Source organism: Ovis aries, chromosome 26 (genome assembly GCF_016772045.2).
Source record: "Ovis aries strain OAR_USU_Benz2616 breed Rambouillet chromosome 26, ARS-UI_Ramb_v3.0, whole genome shotgun sequence".
In the NCBI taxonomy this organism is placed as follows: Eukaryota; Metazoa; Chordata; class Mammalia; order Artiodactyla; family Bovidae; genus Ovis; species Ovis aries.
Genome location: NC_056079.1, coordinates 2924280 through 2936886, shown reverse-complemented (window position 1 = coordinate 2936886; position 12607 = coordinate 2924280). Strand labels below are relative to the sequence as shown.

The window sequence follows — 12607 nt, the reverse complement described above, 5'->3', positions numbered from 1 at the left end:
TTGCCTTTTCATACTGTTCATGGTTAGTTCACTAGCCACCCATTAATCTGAGGTCCAAAATACTTCAGATCAAAGCAATGTGTTTTTGACAACTTATTTCTATGTAAACTATACATTTGAAACCCTAATGTTGTGATAATAAGAATTTGTTATCAAAAACGTCAGCAATTCTTGTTTCACCTACTTCTATGTTGTACTTCAGTCACTCAGTCATGTCCGAATCATTGTGACCCCATGGACACAAAGTCGTGTCCAAATCTTTGTGTCCTTCACCATCTCCTGGAGCTTGCTCAGACTCATGTCTGTTGAGTCAGTGGTGCCATCCAACCATCTCATCCTCTGCTGTCCCCTTCTCCTCCTGCCTTCAGTCTTACCGAGCATCAGGGTATTTTCTAAGAAGTTGGCTCTTCAAATCAGGTGACCAAAGTATTGGAGCTTCAGCTTCAGCATCAGTCTTTCCAATGAATATTCAGGATTGATTTCCTTTAGGATTGACTAGTTTGATCTCCTTGCAGCTGAAGGGACTCTCAAGAGTCTTCTCCAACACCACAGTTCAAAAGCATATTATCTTTGGTGCTCAGCCTTCTTAGCGGTCCAACTCTCACACCATACATAACTATTTGTAAAACCATAGCTTTGATTACATGGACTTTTGTTGGCAAAGGAATGTCTCTGCTTTTTAATACACTGTCTATATTTGTCATAGTTTTTGTTCCAAGGAGCAAGTGTCTTTTAATTTCATGGCTGCAGTCAGCATCCACAATGATTTTGGAGCCCACCAAAATAAATAAAGTCTGTCACTGTTTCCATTTTTTCCCCATCTATTTGCCAAGAAGTGATGGGACTGGATGCCATGATCTGAGTTTTTTGAATGTTGAGGTTTTAGCCAGTTTCTTTACTCTTTTATTTCACCTTCATCAAGAAGCTCTTAGTTTCTATGAAGTTTGTCAGTATATGCTTATCATTCTGGGATCAAAACTGACAGCTGGTAGAGAAGGTGCATATATTCAGTAGAAAGAAAAAAAATATCAAAAATTCTATTATGCATATGAAAATGTCCCATGTGATGCTGTTTAAGTGAAAACAACCCTGTTATAGCTAAATGAAGGAAATTACTACAATATGAAATATTGTTGAAATGAACTTTTAATCAAGGTATTGGCTTTTGAGGAAAGAGTAATATGGATGCTTCATTCTTACTGTGATACAGCATCTTGCAAATCAAAAAAGGGAAGTGCCTTAAAAAGTAAAGCCTGAATCCATTAAATGTGAAAGAACAAATGTCAGTGTTGACTTATTCAACCTGATTATCGCAGAAAAGCCTGAGGTTCACACTATCCAAAAAACACACATGCCTAGCATGGGGTTTTTGACATGTAAAGGTCATTGATACAGTGGAGATATTGCTACCTGAGGAATTTTAACTAGAATGTGTTTTGTGTAACAAGGTTCTTGATTGTTATGCAACTAGAAACATATGTCACCTCTCTGAAAGTTTAAAATGGTTAGAATTAGTCTCAAAATTAATCCAGCTGAAATATGTCTTTAAGTTTCTGAAGAAATAAATATCAACAATAAAAATATGCTATAATTCACAGGAGCAATATCACTAAAAAGTGTGAGTTGACTTAAATGACTTCTATTTTGGATTATTGATCCAAAGATCTATTAATATAAACCAAATTTTAACTTTGAAAAATGGCATCTTACATGAAGGTTTAATATTCCAGTCAACTCGTTGTTCTAGTGCTCTGAAGGTGGCTAATGGTCTCATGTGGAAAGCCTGTGAATCTGGTCTTTTTTACTGCAGGAAAATTGCCACCAGATGGCATTTGAACTAAAGCCTCGTGGTTGGGACCATATGGCTTCCCATGTGTATGCTTGACTGGGAGATAACACATGAATACACCTTTTTCCTTTACTTTTTGGTTCATTTTTACAATAAAATGAATTTTATTATTAAGAATTTAAAAATTATTTTTAAAAGGCACACTTTAATTCGCAAAGGCCTTTAATATACTATCTCACTAGCTCACTGGAGCAAATGTAAGAAAATAAGCTTGGATCTATAATCAATTGAGTGGTAACTCTGTCCTCAGTTCTTTCTTGGAAAATGGGTTTGACATTATCTCCTCATGGAATGGTTGTAAGGATTCAGTTTTAAATGTGTATAAATGATACTTGTAGTTTCTAGCCAAGATTAAATTGGCTTTAATTTAATCTTAAGTAAAGTTTAATTTTACATTATCATCATCATCATTCTTAGTACTTTATTTCTAATTACTTTTGATTGTTTCACTAATCTAAATCTTGTCTCTGCCACTTTATTTGTTTATGATATCCTTTTTTTTTTTTTTTTTTAAATTTTTCTAGCCCTTTATTTTTTTTTTTGTTTGTTTTTTTTTTTAGGATTACTAATGATCTTTATTTTTTTTTTTTTTTCTCTTTTTTTTTTTTTAAATTTTAAAATCTTTAATTCTTACATGCATTCCCAAACATGAACCTCCCTCCCACCTCCCTCCCCACAACATCTCCCTGGGTCATCCCCATGCACCAGCCCCAAGCATGCTGCATCCTGCGTCAGACATAGACTGGCGATTCAATTCACATGATAGTATACATGTTAGAATGGCATTCTCCCAAATCATCCCACCCTCTCCCTCTCCCTCTGAGTCCAAAAGTCCGTTATACACATCTGTGTCTCTTTCCCTGTCTTGCATACAGGGTCGTCATTGCCATCTTCCTAAATTCCATATATATGTGTTAGTATACTGTATTGGTGTTTTTCTTCCTGGCTTACTTCACTCTGTATAATCGGCTCCAGTTTCATCCATCTCATCAGAACTGATTCAAATGAATTCTTTTAACGGCTGAGTAATACTCCATTGTGTATATGTACCACAGCTTTCTTATCCATTCATCTGCTGATGGACATCTAGGTTGTTTCCATGTCCTGGCTATTATAAACAGTGCTGCGATGAACATTGGGGTACATGTGTCTCTTTCAATTCTGGTTTCTCGGTGTGTATGCCCAGAAGTGGGATTGCTGGGTCATAAGGTAGTTCTATTTGCAATTTTTTAAGGAATCTCCACACTGTTTTCCATAGTGGCTGTACTAGTTTGCATTCCCACCAACAGTGTAGGAGGGTTCCTTTCTCCACACCCTCTCCAGCATTTATTGCTTGCAGATTTTTGGATCGCAGCCATTCTGACTGGTGTGAAGTGGTACCTCATTGTGGTTTTGATTTGCATTTCTCTAATAATGAGTGATGTTGAGCATCTTTTCATGTGTTTGTTAACCATCCGTATGTCTTCTTTGGAGAAATGTCTATTTAGTTCTTTGGCCCATTTTTTGATTGGGTCGTTTATTTTCTGGAGTTGAGCTGCAGAAGTTGCTTGTATATTTTGAGATTAGTTGTTTGTCAGTTGCTTCATTTGCTATTATTTTCTCCCATTCAGAAGGCTGTCTTTTCACCTTGCTTATATTTTCCTTTGTTGTGCAGAAGCTTTTAATTTTAATTAGATCCCATTTGTTTATTTTTGCTTTTATTTCCAGCATTCTGGGAGGTGGATCATAGAGGATCCTGCTGTGATTTATGTCTGAGAGTGTTTTGCCTATGTTCTCCTCTAGGAGTTTTATGGTTTCTGATCTAGAAGCAATTTGTGTATACTTATTTTGTGTTGATTGCTTCTTTTACTGGGGCACCAATCTAGCTATATAATTTGTTCAAAAAACAAATTTGTGTTGAATTTGAATTGACGATCACAAGACATGTCCTCAAAGACCAGGATAATTTTCACTACTGAACAAATCTTCTGTCCACTCACCCATATGAGGTAAAGCCAAACTATTGACACTGTGTTATGGTGAAGGAGAGTGTAGCATTTATTGCTGGTGCCAAGCAAGGAGTCCTGATTGCTAGTGCTTAAAAGGCCTGAACTCCCCAAAGTCTTTCATGAAAAGGTTTTTAAAGACAAGGGGAGGGGAGAGGGGTTGCTGGGCATGTGATCAACTCATGGACATTCTTCTGGTTGGTTGGTGGTGAAGTAATTGGGAGTCAGCATCATCAGCCTTCTGGTTCCAACCAGTATGTGCCTGTGGTCAGGATGCAGTTAACCTCTTCCCTCTGGTGGGTGGAGCTTTCAGTATCTTCAAAGCAGCTCAAAGGACATGGCTCCAAATGTTATCTGTCTCTTAGGAGGAACTGAAGGTCCTTGACTTTGTTTAATGGCTAAAGCATTATAATTTTGCCTTGCTTGACTGTTTTCCTTTCTTTCTACATTTTCTCACTTCTCTAATTTAGTTTATTATTTTGAACTTGGGGAAGACTTAAGAGGCTCAAGTATTCTATGGACAAGAAGAAAGCAGAGGACATGGGGGAATCTGTCCTGGGAAAGCCTCGTAGGACCTGGCTCGGTTACAACTTAATGGGAAAAGCATGCTCCTTACTGCTCTATTTACTTCATAGGAAACTTGTGAGGGTCTAATGAGATAGCATAAAAACCAACATGCTGTGAAAGAGTAATTTGATTATGTATACATTAATATAATTTCCACAGTTTAAATCTAAATTCATTCAAAGTCTTTTACAAACTATCTGATTTCTATCTCTTCATCCATGTGTATAATTTTATATCTTACATCACTATTAGTTAATGATGGGTCATCAAACTACCTACTGAATATTCCAGTTTTGATTTTAAATTCTAAGGTTTTGACTGAAGTGTCGTATATTTGTTAGTATTTATGACATGTGTCCTGTGATATTTGGTTAAGATATAATTTGACAAAATTAGAGTTAAAATGATAGTAAGTCCAGGAATTCCTCTCTTTTGGAAATGTTTCTCTCCAGCATCAGGATCCTGCTTGAAGCAAATATATCACCATCATTCTTTGCAAGTTTCAGATTCAGTTTTGAGACCCATTAATTGCTGATGATGCTAATGGAATGAGTAGTTGAGTTTGAGAAACTAGTTTTCTTGTACATAAAGTGTCACCATGGATTTCTATCATTATCCTGTTACGCGCCTATCTCTGTTTCAGAAAATCAAACATATTTAACATTTATCTCTCATTTTTTTGTTATCTTCCTGCCATCTGCAAACTATTCAGACTTAACTATTTCATTCAGTGCACTCGGAGAATTCCAAATAAGCACTCTTGTTTTGAATAAGTAAGCAGCTTTGACATTATCTTTAAAAAAGACCCAGAATACTTTGAGTTGATTTGTGTGGGTTCCTTCAATTTGTCATTAACTTTTTTGCTACTATTCCATGTGAGAAAAACAGAGACGATATTGAGGTAGATCTTTCTAAGCCTTTAAGTTGTTGATAGCTCAGTTGGTAAAGAATTTGTCTGAAATGCTGAAGAGCCCAGTTCAATTCCTGGATCGGGAAGATCCACTGGAGAAGGGATAGGCTATCCACTCCAGTATTCTTGGGCTTCCCCTGTGGCTCAGGTGGTAAAGAATACACCTGAAATGCAGAAGACCTGGGTTCTAACCCTGGGTTGGGAAGACCCCTGGAGAAGGGAAAGGCTATCCACTCCAGTATTCTGGCCTGGAGAAGTCCATGGACTATATAGTCATGGGGTCACAAAGAGTCGGACATGACTGAGTGACTTTCACTTTCACTTAAGACCAGTGTGATATGCTAAAATAGTGCAGTAAGAACCACCCTACTGTGGACTACTTCCTCTATAAACAGTGATAGCCATTCACCTTGAGGAGGATGACTTGACACAGTAATAACTGTTTCACTTGAGCAAATGTGGGAGTTATACAGCTGATGATGGCAGAAAAAATATGGTAGAAGTTAAATTCTTTATTGAGGCTTGACAATTTATTAAAGCTAGAACAGTTTTAGAAAATAAATTTTAGAGACGTTTTAGTAGACCACTGACTACAGATTTAAAAACCTGTACTGTAACAAGATGGTACCAAGAGTTACGAATTTGAAATTCAAACATGATAAGGTCCAGAGTGAAAAAGAGATGATTACTACTACCTAACAGGAAGGTCTTCCCAGAAGCATTCCTGCAGGCTTCCTCTCATGTGTCATTGAACTGAATTGAGTCACAAGACCACTATTGAAAATTTCTGGAAAGAGAGCATGTCGCCTTGATTGGATTAGACTACTCAGATAGTGGGATGGTTACTGGAGTAGTGGCCACTCTAACAAGCAAATGACTCCTTTAAAAACTAATCTGTGATTGTAAACCATCCTAGCAGGAGGAAAGACTCTTTATACACAGATTCAAAAAATAAATCAGCACACTGCACAAGAAGATTGTTATTTGTTTAACTTAAATGATAAGCATTTTTCATGTTTACAATATAATAAGTAACTTTATGTGAAATATCTGTTGTATAGATCTTAATAGATAATTAACACTTCCATTTCATCCATGGAAATGAATGAAAGCTATCTTCTATATAAGCTAAGCAGTTTGTGGCATGATGCTCTTTTTTTTTCCCCCATCATGCTATTAATTGTTAGTTGTCATAAAGGTGATCTTAATGAGAAAATGTTAATCGTATGAAGACTTCGTTAGTAGAAGAAAGAGTTCCAACCGAAGATTTTTGGCCTCCTCTATAAAAGTCTGTTTTTTTAGGAATAAGAGTAGATTTATTTTAATCTAACTAAACTGTCTGAATTCTTAATAGAAATCACATGTTAAGGCATCATCATTAAAGAGCCAAATCTGTCTAATATAATGTCATTATACGGATATTTCCTGAGCAGTATCATCATATTTCTTTCTATTGCAGTAACGCAAGGAGGTGTTGCTTTGGTCTCCGACATGTGTCCAGATCCTGGGATTCCAGAGAATGGCAGGAGAGCGGGTTCAGACTTCAGGTAGGAGAGAAAGTATTTATTTCCATAGCATGTTACTTTCTAGCTCATTATAATTTCACCCTGTAGTTTTAATTATCTTGCCTTTTGATTTAAAGGTGCAACTTCTCAGTTATCATGCAGCTATAATATCTGTAGAATTCTAAAACACATTGTGGTGGAAAATTCCAGATACTCCAGAGTCTGTTCCTTTCAGTGTATAAGCCACTATTAAAAATGCAACTTGATGGGTCTGATCAAAATTTGTGTACAAGACTTTTTTCTGGTTTTAATTTTCTACCTTCCCATATAGGCTTTCCTGGTGGTTCAGTGGTAAAAAGAATCCACTTTCCAGTGCAGGAGACACAGGAGATGTGGGTTCTATTCCTGAGTCCATGGACAGAGGAGCCTGGTAAGCTATAGTCCATTGGGTCACAAAAGAGTGGATACAGCTGAGCAACTAAATGACAACACCTTCCTATGAAAAGAAAATTGTTAAGTGTTAGTCACTTAGTTGCCTGACTCTTTTCAACCCCATAGACTTTAGCCCTCCAGTCTCCTCTGTCCATGGGATTCTCCAGGCAAGAATATTGGAGTGGGTTGCCACTTCCTTTTCCAGGAGATCTTCCTAACCCAGGGATTGTACCCTGGTCTCCTGCATTGCAGGCAGATTCTTCACCATCTGAGCCAATTCTAATGCAGTTTAGTTATTGTTTTTAAAAATAGATAATGAAAAATTTAGCTATAGTCTTATAATTATTTCATTAAATAAACTTTTATAATAATGAATGTGAGTGGCAATCAATGCAGTTTATGAAGAAAATGTTATGATTCATTTTATTAGATTATGATTATTAGAGTCTGCTTTATAGTTGATACATTATGAATAAAGTAATGATTATAATAGTGATTTCTTTTTAGATTTTTGTCTTTAATTAGTTCAATTAATTGAACATTCTCTAGCTTACAAGATGAATACTAGTATTAGAAGTAAGCTGCAAAGTCAGAGTAAAGGGGAGCAAGAGCAAGTTTTTATTCCTTATAATCTCATTATTTTTGAAAAAGAAACAGGAAAAGAGAGTTGAGGCTGCTAAAGTGAGCTGAAAATTGAATGAAAGCAGTGATACATTTAGAGAAGGAAGAAGAAATATTACTCGGTGAAACTGAAATAGCGGTGTCTTTTTTTATGACTAGAGGAAATAATAAAATTGTCTGTAGAGTGGCTGTAATGAAATTGGTAAAATGAAATATATATATATATATATATATATATATATGTGTGTGTGTGTATATATATATTTACATGAAAAGGAAACATAAGTATAGATGTGCTACTGAAATACTTTGGACAATAGCATTGTTCTTATTTTAAATGGAATAGACAACTGGAATGGTTACAGCTGTTGGCTAAACACACACACAACTTGACAGCTGTGAGTTAAATTTTATTTGGGGCAAAATGAGGACCACAGCCTGGGAGACGGCACCTCAGATACCTCTGAGAGACTGCTCTGAAGAGGCAGTGGGGGAAGGTCAATACATAAGATTTCAGTGAGGGGGGGAGTTCAGTGCAATCAAATGCTTACTTTACAAAAGTTCTCTGTTAGTCACAAGGAACTGATGGCACCATGAAGGGATTTAGCATTTTTCTAGATATGAAGAGATGCAAGGACTGGGATTGTTATGAGAGTGTGTAATTTCCTCGCTTCTGTCTCACTGCAGCAAAAATTTGAAGCAACGGATGGACCAGTGTTATAGCTCAGCTTTATTAGGAAAAACAAAGGATGGTTCATCCTCTGAGGAGTGAGGGCAGGCAGACCCAAAAGACAAGAGAAGAGAGGCTCCCAGCTCAAATTTGGCTCCTCCTTTTGTATGTTGTTTCTCCTCCCCTTGGGCCTGCCCTGTGTAAACCAGGCTAGCCAGGAGGGCCATCTGCTTTACCCGAGATCCTCACTCTGGTCCTTGGACCTTCCTTTGTTCTATTTTTGTGGGCTTTTCCCTTCTTTGTCTTTTAGCCATTTTGGACTCCTTTTCCTATTCTAATTGCCTAACAGGATCATGAAATCAGTTCCTGAAAATATCTAGCTCTCTAAAGACCAGTTCCATGGGGTGCCCTGGAGCACAGAGTGCCTCACTCCACCTGAACCCCTCAGGCAGCGGGGATGCTGAAGACCAGCTGCAGCACAGGGCTCAGTCTCCACAGAGGCAGGTGGCAAGTGCCCATGCGGCTGCTGTTCAGCTCCTGGCGATGCTCTTGGCACACGCCAGTTTGTAGCTGACACAATTTAAATGTCGCAAATACTGAATATACCTTAAGGTGGTAGTATTTTAGTTCAGGTTCCTTTGGAGAAGAGCTTCAGATAGCAACTCTGAAGTGAATTTTTTTTGTAAAAGGGCCCTCTGGTTATGGGGAACAGAGAAAACGGGATGAAGAGAATAGAAGGCTGAGCAGGAAGTTGATTTTAACTACAGGTTAGCTTCCATCTCAATCCAGGGGGAATTCCAGGGCAAAATTATCCACTTTTTTTACCCATTGCCCTTGCCTTTCATCATTGGCTTCCTACATTAGTGTCAAGGAAGTTCCTGGAACAAAAGTAGGTTATGAGCAGTTATTAGCACCCCAGGGGGTTTGCTGCATCCTTTACGTGGTGTCTTTATGGGTGTGGTGGTCAGCTAAGAAAGAAAACTACTGATTTCAAATGTAAAACAGCCATCAGTGGAAGGCATTCAGGAACATGATTAATTTTTAAATGATGCAAATGGTTCTAATTTGCAGTCTTGCTAGAACCCATAGAGCATATTTGTCCTCAGGATTCCCTTCTTATCTTATAAGTAAACTTCTTCTTTCTCCCTTACCTGGAGGTGGGGGTGGGGGTGGGGGTGGGGGGTTGGGGAAGTGTTTTCCAGGCCTTGCTTCCAAAAAACCTTATACATCTCTCCGCTGGGTTGGAGCAGTAAATCTGCATTATTGTTTTACACACTGTCTTCCCCTACCCAACTGAAGGATAGTTAGTCCCTTTTTGTCTCTCTCTCCTTGGTGACAGAAAGGGTGGTGGATACAAAGGAACTCCAAGGGTATTTTCCAAAGCACTTGTGTATGAGAGGAATTGCCCATTCAATACTCTGTCATCCTTGGAACCCAGAAACTTCCTGGGTCTATTTGGTAGAGCTCTACTTTAAAACAAAGCAAATTATATGACAATGTCAAACTGTTCCAATTAGCAAAATATGGTAAAGAGAGCCAGAGAAACTGATGAATTTTCAAAAGTTAACATGGAATTCAGAAACATCCAGGGCCAGTATCGATTTGCCACAAGGGCAGGAAGAGATTTACTTAGCATGTAAGGTGACTGTGCTGGCCTCTGCTCTGTCTCATCCTGAGAACAGCCTTATTCCTACGGAAGCTTACCTGAAGATGAGCCTTAGCTGCTGGAGTTTGTTGATGCGTCTGGACTGGAAGCCAGGCTGGGTGTATGCCTGGCAGGTCAAAGCAGGGGTGCAATGGCTCCATCTAAAACTGTCAGCCTTTCATATTCTTAATTTTCTGGGGAATTTCTACTATGTTTAATTAATTAATTAGTTTACCTGTCTCTGAGTTTATGGCAGTCAAATAATATAACAGCTGAGAAAATTATTTGAAAGATTAAATTTTCTATAGAAGTGCATGTGTGTGCATGCTAAGTTGCTTCCGTCCTGTCCAGTTCTGTGCAACCTTATGGACTGTAGCCCACCAGGCTCTTCTGTATGTAGGATTCTCCAGGCAAGAATACTGGAGTGCGTTGCCATGCCCTCTTCCAGGGGAAGCTTCCCGACCCAGGAATCAAACCCGTGTCTCGTAAACATCTCCTGCATAGGCAGGCAGGTTTTCTTTTACCACTAGTACCACCTGGGAAACCCCAATAAAACACATATTATTGATTAAAAAATATAGTCACAACCTGAAAGTAAAGAGTTATTTTATTCGGTGGGAAATTTGGGACTCTAAGCCTGGGAGAGAGAATTCAGTAGCTCTGAAAAAAAATGCTCCAAGGAGGCAGGAGGGGGAGTCAGGCCACATAACAAGTTTGCAACTAAGGGAGCAGGCAGACTGAACATCAAAGATCAGGAATCAAGTTAAGGAATTTAGCACTCTCTATATGGGAAGATCCAAGCCCCTGGGCTGACTGAATTCCTTCCTCTTAGATGCACCTCAGCTGTCTGGAGCCAACCTTGTTTCCTTGTTCATCTTTCTTCTTGCATTCCCCCAGCCCCTCAACAGTCCTGTTTTGGGGGTGGAGGGGTGGCAGCATCCCCTGGATTGCAGTTTTGAGAACCCTCAATCACATTTGGAGGCCAGAAACCAGTGATGGCTGTGACATGTCTTGTTTATTAATATGACAGGAGATATTTTCATTTCACTGTCCTTCCCCATGGTCATAAATTCCACTACATTTGCAAGACATTTCATGACTTTTTTTTTTTTGATCCCAGGAAACTTGGGGATTCATCCCAGATCAAGTGAATGTCCTCATTGAAATATCACTCTAAGTGTTAATTTCTGGATTAGGCCCATTGAGAAATAATAAAAGATTCTCAGATTCCTCTATCTTCTAACCTAATAGGATCCAGGAGATATTTCCCTTGTTACCTCTTCCCATAACTAGAATCACACTATTACAATTATTCTAAGTTATAAATCTGATCTATTTCTTGGTTATACATCATATAATACAAAAGAAACAATCTTATAAAAGAAACAGATTATAAATAATGCAGCTAATAAGGTGATTAAAGTTACACATAGGGATTTATGCCATGAGCTTTCAGAACCAAATCATCTTTTAAAACATTCCCCATTACAGGATCCATCTGGTATGTAAACACAACCTTCAGTTCGAATTATAGCACAGGTGCCCTCTTGAGATGCTGTAAGGATATTAAGGACCATACGATTTTGTAAGACAGCTTTTCTTATCATAGAGATCTCAGAATTTAGTAGGCTAATAGCCTAGTTGCTATCATTTAATGCCTACTGAATGAGTTTTGTCAAGGCTTCAATGTGAGAAATAACATTTTCCAATCCTACTGAAGGTGCAAAAATAGTTCAGTGATCATACCAGTGAAACACAGGTCTCTTGGCCCACTGAGCTGGTATTGATGGTAAATTTGCTGGAGTCACATCTAAATTTGCATGTAAGTGGTCTTGAGCCAAAGGGAATCCTGAAGTATGCCTTCTTAGCCAGCCACCAGGGTCACAGATTGGACCGACAAAGCCTTTGAGTCCTGTTAGGTGCCAGCCAGTATATTTCTGGTCTTCTGATCCAGTTGGTTTCATATCAGTCACTGGCTTTAAGAAAATGGTACTTTGGTAGGTTTCATAAGACACCCAGCCAGATTTTCTAATGTTATTAGATTGATTATCTTTGGTATGATTTAATTGTTCCCAACATAGGGGGGCCTTTAGGTTTAGACCACCATATCCTGATATTAGTCAAATAAATCCATCCCATACTGTTTACTTTTTTTTTTTTTTTTAACACCTGGAATTTAGCCAGTTGCTTTTATTGAGCTCTAGCAACCTTAAGGGAAAATTCATATTTATGGCCAGGGTCAGATTAAGTATGTTTGATTGGCCAAGTGAATGGGCCCCATCTAGTGATATCAGTAGTAGCCATGAAAGTGAAGTCGCTCAGTCGTGTCCGACTCTTTGCAACCCCATGGACTGTAGCCCACCAGGCTCCCCCATCCCTGGGATTCTCCAGGCAAGAATACTGGAGTGGGTTGCCATTTCCTT

At 38.4% G+C, this 12607-nt stretch overlaps 1 protein-coding gene across 1 annotated transcript in view; it reads left to right on the top strand.

Annotated features, from left to right (window-relative positions):
• The window catches only part of CSMD1 (CUB and Sushi multiple domains 1), a 2070567-nt gene that overhangs the window by 1435472 nt on the left and 622488 nt on the right, over positions 1-12607 (top strand). Inside the window, exon 8 of the mRNA XM_042241416.1 lies at positions 6771-6858. Within this exon, the coding sequence (XP_042097350.1) occupies positions 6771-6858 (88 nt within the window). The remainder of the gene's footprint in view (positions 1-6770; positions 6859-12607) is intronic.